The sequence below is a fragment of the Lynx rufus genome, unplaced genomic scaffold (genome assembly GCF_022079265.1).
Source record: "Lynx rufus isolate CCGP_SWC_20201006 ecotype Redwood Valley unplaced genomic scaffold, mLynRuf1.p SCAF_18, whole genome shotgun sequence".
NCBI classification, from domain to species: domain Eukaryota; kingdom Metazoa; phylum Chordata; class Mammalia; order Carnivora; family Felidae; genus Lynx; species Lynx rufus.
The window spans coordinates 2,632,902-2,652,241 of NW_025814832.1; the positions used below are offsets into that span (position 1 = coordinate 2,632,902).

At 51.7% G+C, this 19,340-nt stretch overlaps 1 protein-coding gene across 7 annotated transcripts in view; it reads right to left on the reverse strand.

The window, feature by feature from the left end:
* The window catches only part of RPH3AL (rabphilin 3A like (without C2 domains)), a 146,239-nt gene that overhangs the window by 88,213 nt on the left and 38,686 nt on the right, over positions 1 to 19,340 (reverse strand). For 6 of the 7 annotated variants that reach the window (XM_047080656.1, XM_047080650.1, XM_047080651.1 and 3 more), the window contains 2 exons: positions 1,993 to 2,104; positions 686 to 808 (listed from right to left, as the gene is read on the reverse strand). In XM_047080656.1, the coding sequence (XP_046936612.1) occupies positions 686 to 808; positions 1,993 to 2,069 (200 nt within the window). In that variant the 5' untranslated portion in view covers positions 2,070 to 2,104. The remainder of the gene's footprint in view (positions 1 to 685; positions 809 to 1,992; positions 2,105 to 19,340) is intronic. The other variant, XM_047080653.1, reaches the window with a different exon arrangement.

A 19,340-nucleotide genomic window follows, 5' to 3' on the forward strand; every position in this document is an offset into this window, starting at 1 on the left:
AAACTCACAACCTGTGAGATCATGACCTGAACCAAAGTCGGATGCTTAACCAACTGAACCACCCAGGTGCCTCAAGACTTCTTTTAGATGCAGGGTGAAGATTCGCTCCAAGGTGGGTCAAGAGTCCATTCTCAGAGTTCCCAGAAGGCCCAGGCATAGCTCCATCACAGGGCTTAAACATTACCTCAAGGCTGGGTGGGAGACCCTCTGTCTCCCCGTCCAGAATGTGAGTCTAGGGGACCAGCCCTGCCCCATCTGGCCCCTGAACACTTCCCCAACTTCCTTTCCCCCCTTTTAGCACCTCACTCTGCATTCAAGCCACAGTGGCCTCCTATCAGGCATGTTCCTTCTACCTCAGGGCCTTTGCTCATGCTATTCCTTCTGCCTAGAAGCTCCTTCCCCCTATTTCCATCTAACATGTACCCCTCCTCCAGGACTCAAATTAAACATCACATTCTCAGGGAAGCCTCTCCAAATCCCTGGATTAAGTTAGCACCTGCCTTCTTCACCCCACTGCCTGCTTCCACTGTCAAGGTAGCTACACATGGGTAATTTCATGTATAATGTTCACCTCTTTCTATCAGTGCCTTAAGACCAAGCACCATATTGGTCTTGTTCACTGCTGTGCAACCAGTGCCTGGCACCTGGTAGGGGGTTAGAAAATGTCTGGTGTCTCAGGACAGACCTGAGCTGATGCCCGGGTGGTAACTTCCCCGGGCCTCCCAGAGGAACCGTCAGGGCACAGCGCCCAGTTGCAGGATTTGTGGTGTTCTTCTTTACGGAGCCTGGCATTACAAGGCAGCACACCCTGGGGAGGAGATAAAAGCATTTGCTCTTCTAAAAGACGCTACAACAGCTTCTGGCTGCTGTTGAGCACAAGACAAGGTCAGGGAAAACTGAAAGAAATGCCAGAGGGGTCATCAGGGGTCACACCAGGCCCTAGTACAAGAGCACAGCTCTCTTCATATGCTGCCAGGGAGGACACACCATCTTGCCTGGCATCGAAGCAGAGAGGGACAGGGGCTGGCTTCATCCCTGGTCTCTCCCCTGTGGGGGGGGCTGTGCAGGGGCTGAAAGGAGCTGAGCCACCCCAGTGAGAGGGACAAATTAACTACTGCACGGAGATTCCTGCAAATCATGCAGGGCTCCGCTCTTCTCGGGCGTTTCGGATTAATTTTTCTATCCCTCTTTGATGTTTCAGCTCTGTCCCCCTGCAGGCCTGTAACATCTAATTGCAAATTTCTTGAACTTGGTCCCATTGGGGAAATGCGGGCTCCCATAACTGACACTGTTTGACAGATCGAAGGGGCATTCTTGGGCTTATCAGGCACTGGGGACCGCCAAGTCCTCAGATGGATAGGGAAGACTGGAAGGCAGGACAGGCATCCGGGAGCCTCTGGTCTCCAGCCACGGGGGGACATTGAGGAGAGATGGCCCAATCTAACTGGATCTGAGGGATCACCAGGCTGAGGGTAACAGGAAACCAACCAGCATCAGAGAGGCCCTGTTAAGGGCAGGGAGGAGACCGGGGATGCCTTGAGACTGGCTGTGTGTTTCAGCCTGGGCAGGGAGGTGACGGGGGCAGGGGCTCAGGGACTGAAGGCTCAGTGACAGGGGGATTTATATTCTTAACCGAGAAGGCAGAGGAAGCAGTTTGACGCCCCCACCCCCAGCCTGCTGTGATAGAAAGAACACAGGCATGGGAGTCAGGGGAGCCCGGGTGCAGGTCCCAGGCCTGCCACTCACAACGTAAGTGCCTTGGGCAAGGAGCCCAGCCTCGTTTTCCTCATCCAAGAAATGAGGGTAAGTCCGACGTGGCAGTTAAATGAGTGAATGGCTGTTAAGTGCCCAGCTCGGGCCTGGTGTGCCTCAGTCACGCACTTGTCTCCAAACTTCTCTTTCTGGGTCCCCGATAATGAATCTTGTCCAAAAATGGAGGGAAGCAGGGATGGAGGAGGAAGGGAAGGCCTGGCGGGGCCTTGGGGGACTCACTTGGCTCGCAGGGCAAGCTGCCGATCATTGGGGCAAACCCACTGGTCGTTCCCGCTGCCGAAGATGGTGTCGGCCATGGCCTGGAGTGCCCAGCCGGGGCAGGGAGTCACATCTGAGGTGAGAAGAGGGAAAGACAAGGAGCGTGTCATCAGCTGGGGAGGAGATGGCGCACCAAGCGCTGGCACTTCCGGCGTGTCCCCGTGCCAGGCCACCTGCGGACGCATCGCCCACAGAATCCCTTCTCCGGCTAAATACCGTTCCCTCAAAGCTCCTCTTTCTCATAATTCTGGGAGGGATAACTACGTGGCTCATGGAGCTAAGTGATAAGATTGGACATGACTGGCCGGACATCCGGGGTTAAAAGCAGAAAAGGGAGAAGAGGCACATCTCAGTAATCTTCAACTTGGCCGGCAGGCCCTGAGGCCATTTGACTCCCGCCCCTCCCAAGTACAGCCCCTACTGGACTGAGCACAATGCCTAGCAGGAGGGGCTGGGGCCAGGGGGGCACACAGCTAGATAGCCCGGGCAAGCCTTACACCACCCCCAAACCTGGGGGTCCCATCGCAGCAGCTCAAGGCCCATGGGTGCAGTGAAAGTTGGCCACCCTCACGGGCTCTGCTCCCCACCATGTTCTGCTGACCATCACAGTGCTCCCCAGAGCAGGAAGGAGGGCAGGGAGCAGCGGCTGCAGCCGGACTGCCATCCTGCACAACTGTAGGGGGCACGGTCCACCAGGACTACAATGACAACGGCACCCTCGGGCATCCTGCAGGGAGGCACCCCGGCTCCAGAACTTCCTGGTGGTTTAACTGGTGCAGCCCAACTTAGTTACCTTTCTCCTTGCCACCAAGGATATGACCGGCTCCTTGATTATCTAGCATGAGGATTATCTAGCTCATGTATTCTGAAGGGAGTGTGTGTGTGTGTGTGTGTGTGTGTGTGTGTGTGTGTGTTGAGGGAATGGAAAAGAGAGTAACTCAATCCCAGAGCAAAGATGAGGGATTGCACTGAGTTATCCACACCCCCCTGGGCCAATCCCATCTAGACCAGTAGATCTCAAACACAGGAATCTTTCATACTCTTAAAAATTACTGAGGTTGGGGGCGCCTGGGTGGCTCAGTCGGTTGGGTGTCTGACTCTTGATCTCGGCTCAGGTCATGATCTCACAGTTCATGAGATAGAGCCCCACACGGGGCTCTGTGCTAACAGCAAGGAGCCTGCTTGGGATTCTCTCTCCCTCGCTCTCTGCCCCTCCCCCACTAATGCTCATTCTCTCCCTCTCTCTCAAAATTAATAAGCATTTTTTTAAAAAAAGTTACTGAGGTTGGAAATTAGTCTAGCAGTGCCTTCAATGTTAAACAGAGTTACCATGTGACCCAGAAACTCCTTCGAGGTATATACCCAAGAGAACTGAACATATATGTCCACACAAATCCTTTTATGTGGGTGTTCATAGCAGCATTATTCACAACAGCCAAAAAGTGGGAACAATTTAAATGCCCACCAACTGATAAATGGATAAAATATACCATATCCATGCACCCTGGAATATTATTTGGCCATAAAAGAATAAAGTACTGATACAGGCTATAACATGGCTGAACCCTGGAAGCATTATGCTAAGTTTCAAGAGTCAGTCACAAAAGACCACAAATTGTACGATGCCATTTACAAGAAATGTCCAGAACAGGCAAATCCAGAGAGACAAAAAGTAGATTCATGGCTGTCAGGGTCTGGAGTGCGGGTGGCCAGAGAAGAATGAGGAGTTTCTACTACTCAGTTCAGGGTTTCTTTTTGGGGGTCTGAAAATGTTCTGGAATTAGGTCACAATGATGGTTGCACAACTTTGAGAGTAAACTAAAACCAATGAATTGTAACCTTCAAGAGTGTGAATTTTATGGTATAGGAACTATACCTCATTAAACTGTTATAAAAAATTCTTTCCAATGGCAAATGATGTGAGCTTTATCTATTCATATTTACCACATTAGAAATTAAAACTAAAAAAAATTTTAATTGTAATTCATCAAAAAACAATAAACCCATTAGATGTTCACATATTTTATGTATGTATGTATGTATGTATGTATGTATGTATGTATGTATGTATGTGTATGTGTGTGTGTTTATATTTAGGGGCGCCTGGATGGCTCAGTGAGTTAAGCATCTGACTTCAGCTCAGGTCACGATCTCACGGTTCACGGGTATGAGCCCCGCGTCGGGCTCTGTGCTGACAGCTCAGAGCCTGGAGCCTGCTTCGGATTCTGTGCCTCCCTCTCTGCCCCTCCCGCTTGTGCTCTGTCGCTCGCTCTCTCTTTCTCTCGCTCTCTCGCGCTCTCTCTCTCTCAAACATGTTACATTTCTTTTTGAGAGAGCACGAGAGGGGGAAGTATAGAGGGAGGGGGACAAGGGATCCAAAGCAGGCACTGCACTGACAGCAGAGAGCCCAATGTGGGGCTCTAATTCACAAACTATGAGATCATGACCTGAGCCAAAGTTAGCCACTCAACCAACTGAGCCACCCATGCTCCTTCTCTATATTTTATTTAAAAATATATTTTTTCAGAACAAAAACAATTAGTGAGAATGGTATTGCTTTACATTTTAAAAAATCTGCAGGTGCGCCTGGGTGGCTTGGTCGGTTAAGTGTCCAGCTTCGGCACAGGTCATGGTCTCGTGGTCTCATGGTTTGTGGGTTCAAGCTCCACGTCGGGCTCTGTGCTGACAGCTCAGAGGCTGGAGCCTGCTTCGGATTCTGTGTCTCCCTCCCTCTCTCTGTCCCTCCCCTGCTCGTGATGTGTCTCTCTCTCTCAAAAATAAATGTTAAAAAAATTTTTTTACATAAAAATAAAAATCTGTGTAATATTTGGTTTAACAAAAGTCAGCTGGGTGTTCACATCTGATTTTTTTGTTCAATCTTTTGTAATTACGTGGTTTTGTTAAACTGCAGGAAGGATATCCAGATTCTCACAGATATGTACTACATGTGGAAAAGGGAGGACTATCTTAATCTATGTACCTACCTACCTATCTGTTTAGTAGGCTTCATGTCCAGCACAGAGCCCAAGGTAGGGCTTGAACTCACGACCCTAAGATCAAGACCTGAACCGAGATCAAGAGTCGGATGCTCAACCTACTGAGGCACCCAGGCGTCCCAAGGAAGGGGTACTTCAATAGTCTTCCTAGATAATTGTGGATTCTCTTTCATACTATACCAGAACTCAACAGATGGTAGTTTCCTAAAGATTAGTTTCAAATGTGGCATCTGGAACCGCATTAATGAACTTTTCATTTTCAGTACATTTGTGAGAGAACAGGATGCAGTGTCTTATTACTATCAGGAAAACAGTTTTGACCTTGTGAATTTCCTGAAAGGTACTGGGGATCCCCAGGGATCCTTGGATCATGGTTTGAGAACTACTATTCCAAACCAATGTCACCGATTTCTATGATGACCAGCAGGGGGCAGCGGGTGGACTGTAGCTAACTGACCCACATAGAGACCAAGCCCATGACCTAGAATACAGTGGTCTCCCTGTCCCGCGCAGCACATCCAAGTACCTGTGTTCCACTGTGGGCCACCTGGGGAGAGAGACCTGAGCACCTCCAGACCCTAAAGGGACCCCATGGCCAGGCCCAGCACTGGGAGGCCACCATCACCAAAGTCCTCCTCAAATCGAAAGCCTTGATCTTCTCCCAAATGAGGCGAACATATGATCCAGGAAAACACAGACAGGGTCAAAATGACACTCATCAAATAAGTGTAAACCAGTGTCCCACCTCCAGACTTCAGTGCTCTATGGTTTGTTTTGTTGTTTTTTTGAAATTTCTGTTATCGGGGCGCCTGGGTGGCTCAGTTGGTTGAGCGTCCGACTTCGGCTCAGGTCACAATCTCACGGTCCGTGAGTTCGAGCCCCGCGTCAGGCTCTGGGCTGATGGCTCAGAGCCTGGAGCCTGCTTCCGATTCTGTGTCTCACTCTCTCTGCCCCTCCCCTGTTCATGCTCTGTCTCTCTCTGTCCCAAAAATAAATAAACATTAAAAAAAGAAAAAGAAATTTCTGTTATCTTGTGACTAGCAGAATCACACTGCCACGTGGGTGTGAAAAGCATTACTCCGTTCCAAGTAAACATTTAGAACATACTACAATTCATTAGCCTGCTCATTATTTTTTTTAAAAAAATACTTTGAGGGGACGCCTGGGTGGCTCAGTCGGTTAAGCGTTCCACTTCAGCTCAGGTCATGATCTCACGGTTTGGGAGTTTGAGCCCCACACTGGGCTCCTTGCTGGAGGTACAGAGCTTGCTTGGGATTCTCTCTCTCTTCCTCTCTCTCTGCTCCTCCCCTGCTCGCTCGAGCTCGCTCTCTCTCTCTCTCTGTGTCTCTCTCAAAATAAATAAATACGAACTTAAAAAAAATACTTTGGGAGCTGCAAGAAATGGAAATGATGGGGGTCTCCCTGACCCAGAGGGACTGGACTGTGTCTAGGCAAACAGGGTGTCGAGGAGCCACCGCTCCTGCCACAGCCTGCAGGGGGCGCCATGTCCCCGGCCACTGCTCCCAGGGCTGGAGGGTCCTGAGCCTCTCCCTCCGCTCTACCACAGACACCCCCACAGAAGCAGGGGTACAAGAGGGGTGACCCCCGGAGGGGATGGAGCCAGCCAGGGAACCTCAGGGTGGCTATTCCATCTTCTGGACCAAAACTGTGTGGAGCTGGGCAGGGGGAGGTGAGGAGAAGGAAGGGGTCCTAGGCTCTCATGCGCCCACCTTCACCTCCTTTAATGGTGGGGACAGGTGGGGACAACCCAGGAGAAGACCGCAGAGGTCAAGATTTCAACAACAGTTCCTCACAGGCTGAAATCAGCCTTTAGGGGATGAAGCCCTTTTGTCTCCTGTGGGTCACCCCCTAGGGGTGCCAGACTTTGGGGATCACTTGCAAGAGAGCCCCCAAGCTAACATTTCTCTCTCCTCTGACCCGTCTGAGTTCTGTTCCTCTTCTTGTTTTTTTTTTTTTTTTTCCTGTTTTTTGGTTTTTTACTCTTCTCTTCTTTTCAAAACTTTGGCAGAAATAACTCTGCCGTCGCCCACAGGTACTGTTCTGTTCTCCCTAAATCTAATCAGGACAGAAGAGAAACAAGAGAGGTTAAGAGAAAAGGTCACACAGCTAACTGCGCTGGTCTACTAACCCTTACTTCAATGCTAATTTCTCTGCACTGGGTCACCTTCTGCCGTAGGGCGGAGGGAAGCATTTTGGGTGGTGAGGAAGGGGGAAAGACGATTCAGCTGGACAGAAACGCCCCGTCAAAGTCTGGCTTTTATGCACACGTCCTGAAAGACCGGGAACAAGTCAGCTGTCTTCTTTGGGCCCGTTTTCTCAGAGGGACCCGAAGGGGCGGAGACAGGCTGGAGGGTCTGCCCTGGGCAATTCTGACACCTGAGTCCACCCTGCCGAGTTGCGAGTTGAGTTGCGGGAGGGAGGCACAGGTGGCAGATGGGGGACTGGAGAAGGGTCCTGGGGCAGGAGGCGGGTGGCTGCTCCAACCTGGGAGGTGGGAACTGAGCCCCACCCCAGCCTAGTCCCTGAGGGGGTGGGGCGGGAGAAGGAAGGCATCCCCCTGTCCCCCACCCCTGTCACTATGCTCAGGAAGCTTCAGGGAAGATGAGCGGATGGCACCTTCGAGGCCCTGGGGTTGTGAACGCTGGCCAGCAGGGTCTTAGACGGTGCCAAGTTCGCGGCCGGGCTTGTCCACAGGGGTGTCTCCGAGGGAGAACTGGGGCTTCTGCTCAGTCCGCAGCCCACATCTCGCAAGGCACAGCTGTCCCTCGTCCACAAAGAGCAACCTTGGGACAAACGCTGAGAGAGGAAGGGCAGCTCGAGGAGCCACATTTTAGGAAACTGCCAACAGAGCCAGCTCAGGCTTTCCAAATCTCTTCAGTCTGAGCCAGCTGCCGGCTCCCTCGCATCACCAGCCAACCCCTGTCCCCGGCTTCCCGAACGCTCTTCATCCACGGGGCTCCTCTGCCAAGCTGTGTGCTCACCACCAGCCGGCACGCACCGCCTGGGTTCTGCTCCAGGAGGAGGCCCCTCCCAAAGCCCATGCCCTCTTAAGAGCTGGGTCCTTAAGCCTTCCGAGGAGCAGTACCGTGTGAGTTGAACGTATTAACAAGTGCCAATCTGTCCCGGCCAAAAATCAACTGATGGAACAGAACAGGGCCTTACAGAAGGCCAGTGAAAAGGCAGGAAATGCAAACCACACATACTGGAGGGAAAAGCGAGACTCGGGCCTAGAGGTAAGCAAGGCGGCAGGGTCCGTGGAGAGAGGGCTGCATGGAGCCCTGGCCTGCTCTTGAACAAGCAGAGAACAGGTGGCCGGGGCCAGGCCTCCCTCTGAAGTCCTTCCAGCCGTGAGGGGGAAGAGCCTGAAGGAGAGACGTATGTGGTGTGCCTGTGTGTGTGTGTGTGTGTGTGTGTGTGTGTGTGTGTGTGCACGAGCGTGTGTGTCCTGCTGAGAAGGGAGACTGGTCCCGGGGGAGGTGGGCGTCAGGTCTGGGAACCCAGGCTCCCATTTTACTGACAACACGCTCCCCCCCTCCTTCCCCACAGGCCTGTGCCCTCGTCCCCTCTCTGTCCCCGGGGCCCAGCACAGGGCCTGCCACAAAGCCGGCGCTCAGGGACTAGCTGTTCGGTGGAACTGATTTCCTCAGAGAGGCGGCCATTCCCAGACAAGGAGAGATTCAGACAACAAGGCAGAGTAGCTCAGGGCAGCCCGTGGACTCAGGGGACCCTTCAGGGGACAGGGAACAGGAAATGCATTTCCTCAGAAAATTCCACAGGGTGGGGGGCGCCTCGGTGGCTCAGCAGGTTGAGCATCCGACAACTTCAGCTCAGGTCATGATCTCACAGCTCGTGGGTTCGAGCCCCGCATCAGGCTCTGTGCCGACAGCCCAGAGCCTGGAGCCTGCTTCGGATTCTGTCTGTCTGTCTGCCTGTCTGTCTCTCTCTCTCTCTCTCTGCCCCTCCCCCGCTCACACTGTCTCTCTCAAAAATAAATGAACATTAAAAAAATGATCTTACTTTCTTTAAAAATAAAAAAAAAGAAAGAAAGAAAGAAAAGAAAAGTCCATGGGGAAGGAGGTTCATGAGCCCCAGGCAACTTTCTGAGGCAGATCTGTGAAAATAAACTCGTTTTTACAGAGAGTTCCAATTGTCTCTCCCTAAAGTCCAAAGCTTGTCACTCTGGGTGTTAGTCACTGTCGACTGTCTCCACTGGACAAGCCACAATGCAACCGCAGTCACCTTCTGGACACTGCCGAATACAGGACAGAAACCAGCCTGCACTCACTCATCACCCACCCCGGATGAATACTCTGGACATCTCAGTGTAAGGCCTCTCGATTTTGTTCCGGATATTTCTGTAGAAACTCCAAATAAAATTGGGTTCTTGCTACACATCCTGTTTGCTGTTTTCTTATCACATGGTACTTTCTCACATTATTAAAATGCCTCAAAAAACCATGATTTTTAATTGTAACTTAGCATTCTGGATATATTTTGTCATTTTCCTCTTTGGGAGCACACAGATGACTTGCAGTTTTGTTCTATTATATTTATATTCAACACCAAAATGCGTATCTGTGAGATAAACCTCTGTGCCTGTCTCTGATTATTTCGTTAGGATCGATTCCTTTTGTTCTCTCTCGGTGGCTGTTTGGAAGCAGCGTCCTGCTCTTGCTGGTGACTTGTGTTTGCCTTTGCACGTGGTGTGCAAAGGGGAAAGTATACTTTTGGCTAATATATTCTTGAGACAACTTTTACTGTTCATAGCCGCTCAAAGCTGTCAGTTGCAGGCCTCAGCCTGCTCTCTCCGAGGTGCTTCTAGAATGGCTCACCACTTTTCGTAGTGACAGAGTTGCATCTCTTTCCCATCGGTCTCGTGTGGATTCTGGATTTTCGGTCCCAGAAGGCAGATGAAAGAACCTGTCTGGAAATCTCCAATAAGCTGGTTTTATAATGCACACAGCCAGGGGTGCCTGGGTGGCTCAGTCGGTTAAGCATCCGACTTCGGCTCAGGTCATGGTCTCACGGCTCATGAGTTTGAGCCCCACATCAGGCTCTGTGCTCGGAGCCTAGAGCCTAGAGCCTACTTCAGATTCTGTGTCTCCCTCTCTCTCTGCCCCTCCCCTGCTTGTTCTCTCCCTCTCTCTCTCAAAAATAAACACTGACAACAAAAAATGTATAACACGTACAGCCCTCTAATCACTAAAAAAGGCCTCTGCTCCACAAGCATTCGCATCTACTTGAAAGAAGCCTTAAAGGGCTTCATGTGCTCAGAATCCAGTGAAGTGAACACGGAAGTGAACACAGAGCCCCGAGTGACCCGGGTAGTCATGTAACACCGCCCCCCCTCCAGCCAATGTTCTCCTCCGAAAAGGGGCGGGGGGGCTCCAACTCCACCACAGGCTCTTGGTGAGGAGGAAATGAAAGGGTACTGCCGTGAACTCCACACAGCAGCACAAATCGTCACTAATCCAAGAAAACACTGCTGTCAGACCCCCCGTCCCTCCAAACTCACACGTGCTTTAACACAGTGCTGGGAAACGCTGCGGCTGCAGCTGTCTCCGAGAGGGCGGGGGCGGGGAGGTACAACGGGGGCGGGGAGGTACAAAGCAACCTGCCCTTTGAGAAAGATTACACACACCCACGGGGTCCTCTGCTCTGCCTGCCAGGGCCAGGGTGGGGACACAGGCACCTGCCCTATTACCGAAGCTAATCACCTTTCCCTGGGGTGGTTATGTCTCCCACCTTTAGACCCTGGCATTTTCCACCTCCTTGATTTTGTTTCAGGGAGCATCCACTGATACAGCTGGGACAATGACCATCCCTCCCCCCCGCTGCCCCCGGGTGTGCTGTGGATAGACAGCCTCGTGGGAGAGAAGAAATGATACCGAGAGAACAGTGGAAACGGAGCCGGCAGAATGGAAGGGCTGAAAGAAACCACAGGGTCTAGGAGGGGACACCACGTGCAAAGGCAAACACAAGTCGCCAGCAAGAGCAGGACGCCGCTTCCAAACAGCCACCAAGAGAGAACAAAAGAACGTGTGCGCGAGGCATAGGTTTTCTCTGAGTTGCTGGACCAGGATGAATGAAATGCAAGGTCTAGCCAAGAGCCCTGGCTGACCCATGGACTCAGGAACAATAAATAAATGTTGTAAACCACCAAGTTTGGAGGTGCTTGTTACGCAGCATTATCGTGACAAATATATAACTGATACAAATGCTATCTGGTAAATAAAATCCCAACCCTGACCTCAGTATCCAGCCCAACCCCCTCCCAGAGCTGTTTAGGGTTTGATTTTCAAACCTGTGAGCAGCGGAAAGGCCAAAAGACCAGATGAGGAAGGCAAACTGGAGCCACAAGAGGCAAACAAGACCGCTCTGTTCCCCACCCACATGTCAGAGTAAGGAGAGGGGACTGGGGAGGGGCCTAGGGCCTTGGCAGGCAGCCTGCGCAGGGCTGGAAAAGAGGCTTCATCCCAGTGCCAAATCTGAGCCGACACGGAGAGTGCTGAACTGGGCAGGATTCAGGGCCTGCATTCAGCCTCTGGAGGACAGACGGCTGTGATCCTTTCCTCATGCCTGACCTGGGCGGGCGGGAAGAGTGCCTGTACACCCTCTACTGTCCAGTCTGCCATCCCAAGACAGCTAGCTGTGATGGGCCAGGGTGGCAGGTGAGTAGACGAGGGTCTAAAGGAGGAAGGAAAAGCAGGGATAAATATCAAAAAATACTTGCCACCAAGCTGGCGCTTCCCGAGGTCTCCAAGACACCGTATAAGAGCCCTGAGTTCTACACCCAGGTATTAATATTCCAGGGAACCCTTAGCAACAGGCCCTGACATCTGTTCTGTTACCATGATACGGGAAACATGCTAATAGCAAGATAAGGTGAGCTGAGACATCTGCATTTCCTCCACCTGTCACGCCACACCGGAGGATGAAAGATCCAGACAGGAAGCCTCGAAGGCCTGTCTGAAACCAGAAGGAACCTCTCTATGGTGTCTTGGGCTAATTATGCATGAGGCAGGGCTCAAGGGTTTGGGAGATGAGACAGGACCCCTGAGGAAGCTACTGCCTGACAAACGTCCCTAGAACTCACCCTGTCAGCAGGCATCCTGCCAGATCTGCTTCCTTGAGGGACTCTTCCCTCCCCTGCCTATTCAGTCCTCTGCCTCTCTTGCTCAGACTGCGGCAAAACCTTCCCAGTTGGCCTTGGGACCTCCTGGGGCCCACTTCACGCCCTTCACTTGCAGCCAGAGAGGTCGTCCTTAAAGCTTAGGTCAGGCCCTGTGATTCCCTTGCTCAAAAACCTTCAGTGGCTCCCCACTGCCAAAGGAAAAGACCAAGGCCACACTTGAGGTCATCCGTGATCTGACCCTAACTACCCTACCAGCCTCACCTGCCACCACAACCCTCCACAAAACTCATGCTCTAGTCACTGGGCACCTGGACACATTCTGGCTGCTCACCTCTGTCTCCAGAACTTCTCACATGAAACGTCGTTCCTGCACGTTGTCTGCCTGCAGAGGCCCAGTAACCACCTCCTCTGGGAATTCTCTAACTCCTCCCCACCTAACTCCTGTTCAGAATCCACCCCTCCCTCCCTCCCTCCCCACAGCATTTCATTCCCCTTTGTATCCTGGGGGGGGGGGAGGGTCTTTACCTCTGTTACCCGTATGAAGGCCACAGCCCCCAGGATGTGTCTCCGTGTCCCTGGGCTGGCGTGGTGCTCTGAGCATGGCGGTGTCATTGCACCTTTATGGACTAATACTAACCTTCAAGAGTTTACCACAGCCCACGGAATAATGCCCAGCCTCCCCGGCCTGGAACTGAAGGCCCCACATTGTGACCTCGGGCTTCCTTAACCACACGCAGGCCCACCCACCGCACAGGCCTCACCTGCCCTGCCTCTGGCCCACTCTGCAAAGTGGTTTCCACCAACTAGAATGGTAGGAAACCTAGAAAGGACCCCAACTCTTGAGGAGTGGTCAACTCAACAAGAGCACATCCAGGCACAATGTCACAGTCAACATCACAAATGACAAGTGACTGGGGCGCCCGGGGGGTGCAGTCAGTTAAGTGTTTGACTCTCGGTTTTGGACCAGGTCATGATCTAACAGTCATGGAATCGAGTCCCACATCAGGTTCTGTGCTGAGAGCGCAGAGGCTGCTCGGGATTCCCTCTCTCCCTCCTCTCTCTCTGCCCCTACCCCGCTCGCATGCACGCTCTCCCTCTCAAAATAAATAAATAAGCATTTTTTTAAAAAGCAATGAAAATAAATGACAAAAGACCTAGAAAAGGGTTTATAGCCAGATCAGGAATAAGAAGCAGGGTAAGTGGTAGACACAAGACAGCACAACATACCGGTCGTGGGAGACGCAGAGCTCACGCGTCAGAGGAGAACGATTTGACATCGTGGGTGAATGGATTTCTGTAATCCTCTTCTCGGGGTAAGTTAGGCACCCTACCTGTCCTCACGGCTCCCGCTCGGATTCCTCCTCCTGGGAGGGGCTCGCTAAGACCCCGCGGCCCCTGCTCCCATTCCTGCAGCCTCTCTCGTCTGTGGCCTTCCGGGACAGCCAACCCTGGGCCCCCTGTGGCCCATTCGGGAGCACATCCCCATGGACTCACAGACCTAGGAGCGTGCTGGGGTCCTCAGAAAGGCAAGCAGCGGCTACTTTTGGCTTCGCTGCCTTCACTCGTTCGCCAAGCAAGCATTGAGCGTTGACCGTGCATCGGACTTTGCTGCAGGGGGAGCTGGGGGCTGTTCTTTGTGCCCCCAGAAGGCCTCATGTGGTAGGAGGCCTCCGCAAGGATGGAAATCCTCACCCAAGATGCCCACTCTGTGGGGCCCAACCCCCTGCCTGTCTCTTTGTCTCAACGAAGCCACTCTCTCTTTCCCAGGCTGAAGTGCTATGGAAGGCCTCCAACCGAAATGAGATGCGGAGCAACCCACTTCTTCCCCCCCTCACTCCGAGTGCCAGCCCTCCAATTTTAACAGCCACAAGCTCTGCCGACATGTCCCCAGAGGCACAGCTCGCTTTTGTCATTTCCGAAAGGCCTAAAACCAGGCAGGTACAGGTCCCAGATCAAGGCGGTCAAAGTGGGCGGAGACCCGCTCCAGGGTAACCAGATCCCCTCGGGCCGGATCCTCAACCCGCAAACACACAGGAAGCCTCCCAGGTTGGCTGCCAGGCCCCCAGCAGCGGCCCATTCCCCATCGGACCACAGGCTATAGTCTCCTAGTGCTGCTGTAACCATTTACCACAAACTGGGAGGCTTGAGCAGTTCTAGAGCCTAGAAGTCCAAAACCAAGATGGTGACAGAGCCAGTTTTCTCTGAAGGACTCGGAGAGGAATCTGTCCAATGCCTCTCTCTTGGCTTTGGGTGTTTGCCCAGCAATCCTTGGCGCTCCTTGGCTTGAAGTTGGATCACTGCAATCTGTCTTCACTTTCACGTGGCCTTCCTCCCAGGTATCTTTGTATGGTTGTCTCCCTGGGCCTCTCACCACACTGGAGTGAGACCAAGGACATTCCCGTATGACCTCACCTTAACCAATGACAACGGCAATGCCCCTATGTCTAAGTAAGACCACAGTCTAAGGTTCTGAGGGTTGGGACTTCATCATACCCCTCTGGGGGACACAATTCACCAGGTAACACAGGGGGAAAGTGGACACCTGGGCCCTCCCCTGGGGGGCTGGGTCAGCAGACTCGGGGGCCCTTCAGTGTGTACGCACAGAAGCTTAAGTTGGTCTAAAATGCATCCTGGAGTTCCTAGGTGCTGAGAACTAGGAGACGAGTCTAAATCTAAGAGAGCTGTCATGGTTGGTGCAAAAAGAGGATTCAAGAAAACATCTCCTTTGGGCACTGCTTCTCTTGGGAGTTCTATCAGGGGAGTTGTGACCTCGGGTGGGAATAAATTATACCTTTCTTTCCATTAACCTGCAACTGAAATTGTCTATTTTCTTTCACTACGAATGTAGGCAACACATCAGAGTCAAATTATTAGTACCTGTGGCTTGGTCATTAATAGATCAACGGTATTTACATATCACAGAGTTACAGATATCTCAAAATATTATTTATGTTCATCACTACATAAGTTATATTTAAAATTGTAATAGTTATTAGACCTACTGTAAGGTGGTTTACCTAATGACTCAAAAATGAAGCACACAGATTACTATGTCAAAACTCGTCTTTTTAAAAATACGCTGAGAACTATAAGTCAACGTAAGTGGCTCCTGTGTAATCCTGTTTGTACATTAAAAATCATTATCTTGAGAAAGGTTCCACAGGATTCACCAGACTATCAAAAAAAAAAAAAAAAAAAGGGTCGATGGCACAAAAAAAGAACAGGAAACAGAATTGGAGCTCGATTAAGGTTACCAGAAGAAAACAAGTTTTCAGGTAATCGGATGTCTGTGGCCCCCAGGGACTGTGCTCAGAAAATGCCCAAACCCCCCCTGGGGCTGCCAGGCACCTGGCTTGGGGTGCACAGTGAGGGGTGTTAGTGCTGCTTATCTTTCAGTGCAGGAATACAAGCCTGCTTCCAAGTGTGCAGTGTGTGTGTGTGTGTGTGTGTGTGTGTGTGTGTGTGTGTGTGTGAAAAGTCCTAGGCAAACAATTTTTGCAAAGGAAATCTGATTTTAGTTCGAACCTAGGAGTAGCTTGCTGGAGGAACCCAGTAGAAACTTCTCCACGCAGCAGAGAAGCCTCTGGAAAAAAGGCAGGTCCAGCCCTTCTCACCTGCTTGGTAAAGTCCCAATGTTCAGGTGTGCTGACAGGGGCAGTCCTCCGGGTCCCCGGGGCTTCCACACTGCTGCCACCCCTAGGGGCCTCCGCAAGGCCCCACCAGGACACCAGCTCCCTGGCGGTTCTTCTCAGGCTCTGCCAGGTACTTCTCCATGCTTCTCCTGCCCACTTCACCAGAGCCTGGGCGGGGACCTTGGCTCCGGCTATTTGCTTGAAGCCGGCAGCCAAGGCAACCCCCAGCTGACCTAGCCTGCTATCTGCCAGCCAGCTGTCCCCTCTCGTTCATGGAAACACAAACAGACGTTTCTCTGTTCCAACTCCAAGGTTAAGTACTGCACTGCCAAGCACCAGCTGTCAACTTCTCTGTGCACTCCCCATTCCCCTGGCTGAGGCTAAGACCCCAGACAAGTGGGGGCGCCCGTCATGAATGCCCATGGTAAGGACTGCCAAGGACTTGGGCAATCGGGGGGGAGGGACATCAGGCAGTGAGAGAGGGGACCAACCCCAGAATACGGCACGGTACAGAGGAGATGAGCTGGGGAAAGGTCAAACAGAAGCACCGGCATCTTGCTGTAGTTTTTGAGGCTTTTAGGAGCAGTCTGCAAATTAAAATATACCTGCAAACACTCAGCCTGGCCCTGAGCTATCGGATGGGGTAGGGAAAGCAGCTGGCTTCATGGGGCACAACCTACCTGCGGGTACTTGCCACAGGCTGACCAACTGAAATTCATCCCAGTCCCAAGGGGATGGTTTGATCATCATCCCTTTCCAGAGAGGAAATTTGAGACTGACGCTTGAGGGGTGCAGCCTCAGGGCCACACAGCTGGCCCCTGGCACTTTCTGTCACCTCTGTTCCCCAAGGAGCCCGGGCTATGGCGTATGGCATCTAATGAAAGCAATAGACCAGGGAGTGTCTCCAACCATCTCCCCTGCTCCCAGTACTGTGGAGTGTGCCAGGAATTCACGGAAACTCAGACACGCAGAAATTGGCCAAACAGGAGTTCTGAGAAGGCTCAAGATTACGTGGGCCACAGCAGCCCGCAGGTGCTGCTATGGCTCACCCTACGGCCCGAGGAGTAGTGAGGCACAGAGGCACCATCTCTGATGGCCCCTGCTCCCCACCATTCCCATTGCCTGACCCAGGTGCTCACCCAAACCCCAGTCACCCTATGATTCTAAGTGGTTCCCCTGTCTCCAAGCTCCTCCACCCAGATGAGCCCTGCAATGGCCCAGCTCTACTCAGACACTTCCAAATCGAGCCCAACATCCTCACCTGCAAGTTCACGGCCATCCACAGGCTCTGCCCCACCTTGCCAAATTTGTCTGCAGACACACAGAAACAATTGGCATCATCCCCCATGTCTAAGCCCACACTCCCTCCAGGCAGCCCTCTTGCTGCACCCCCTGCCCCCATTCCACACCCACTGCCCCAGCCTGAAGCAACTGCTCCCTCTCCAGCATCTTGACAAACACCTACATTTTACCCCTCCCCAACACTTGCCAATTTCCAGTGGTTATGAATGTGTCTGACCTTTCCTATCGGACCAGATGCTCCCTGAGAGCAGGACAAGCCTCGTGCCTGGACGATGCTCAAAACATGTGCACGGGAGTAGATCTGAGAGTCCTGGAATAAACCCATACATCTAGGATCAACTGATCTGAGACAAGGGTGTCAAGGATGTCCCCATTCAGTGGGGAAAGGAGACTCTTTCAAAAAATGCTGCTCTGACAACTGGGTAGCCACAGGCAAAAGTATGAGGTTGGACCCTTACCTCACACCACTTAAAAATTTTACCTTTGGGGGCACCTGGGTGGCTCAGCTGGTTAAGCGGCAGACTCTCCATTTCAGCTCAGGTCATGATCTTATGGTTTGTCGTTCAAGTTCCACACTGGACTCCATGCTGACAGTGCAGAGCCTGCTTGGGATTTTCTCTCTCTCCCTCTCTCTCTCTCTCTCTGCCCCTCCTTTGTTCTCTCTCTCTCTCTCTTTCTCAAAATAAACTTTAAAAAAATTTTTAACTCTAGGGGTACTTGGGTGGCTCCGTAGGTTAAGCTTCCAACTCCTGACTTGGGCTCAGGTCATGATCTCCCAGTCGTGAGATGGAGCTCTGCGTCAGGCTCCATGCTGAGTGTGGTGCCTGCTTGGTATTCTGTCTCTCTCTCTCTCTCTGCGCAGCGCCCCCCACTCATGCACTTCTGCGCATGTGATCTCTCAAAATAAATAAACATTTTTGTCTTAATTTAACTCTAGGGGCGCCTGGGTGGCCTCGTTGGTTAAGTGTCCCACTCTTGGTTTCGGCTCAGGTCATGATCTCGCGGTTCGTGAGTTCAAGCCCTGTGTTGGGCTCCATGCTGACAGTGCAGAGCCTGCTTGGGATTCTCTCTCTCTCCCTCTCTCTCTGCCTCTCCCCACTCGCTCTCTCTGTCTCTCAAAATAAATAAACCTCAAAAAAAATGAACAAAATTAACTCTAAATGGATCAAAGAGCTAAAACTATAAAACTCTGGGAAGGAAATGTAGGGTTACGTCTTCACAGCCTCACACTTGGTGCTGGTCTCCTAGAGGTGACACCAAGAGCATGAGCAACAACAACAACAACAGACCACATAAACTGGACTCCATCAACATGAAGACCTTTAGTGCACCAAAGGACATCTCAAGAAGGTGAACAGATAGAGAATGGGAGAAAATATTTGCAAATCGTGTATCTGATACGGGTCTGGTATTTAGAATAAATCATGAACTCTTACAGCTCAACAATAAGAGACAACTTACCTAAAAAATGGGTAAAGGATTTAGACATTTCTCCAAGGCAGACAGACCCAAGCCCAAAAGCACATGAAGAGATGTCTGACATCATCAGCCATCAGGGAAACACAAACCAAAAGCACAAGGAAATGCCACTTCATACCTACTTGGATGGCTAAAACTTTGTAAATGGGAAATAACAAGTGTTAGTGAGGATATGGAGAAATCGGAACCCTCTTACGTCGCTGGTGGGAATGTAAAATATTGCAGCCACTCTGGAAACCAGTTGGGCACTTCCTCAAAGAGTTAAATACAGAGGGGCGCCCGGCTGGCTCAGTCAGTGGAGCGTGTGGGCTCTTGATCCCAGGTTTGTACTTCGAGCCCCATTTTGGGAGTAAGATTACTTCAAAATAAAATTAGGGGTGCCTGGGTGGCTCAGTCGGTTAAGCATCTGACTCTTGATCTCAGCTCAGGTCTTGATCTCAGGGTCATGAGTTCAAGCCCCATGGTGGGCTCCGTGCTGGGTCTAAAGCCTACTTTTAAAAAAAGTTAGGGGCACCTGGGCGGCTCAGCCAGTTAAGAGTCCGACTTCATCTCAGGTCATGATCTTGCAGTTCACAAGTTCGAGCCCCGTGTTGGGCTCTGTGCTGACAGCTCAGAGCCTGGAGCCTGCTTCGGATTCTGTGTCTCCCTCTCTCTGTCCCTTCCCACACACACACACACACACACACACACACACACTCTCTCTCTCTCTCTCTCTCTCTTTTTCTGTCTCCCCCTCTCTCAAAA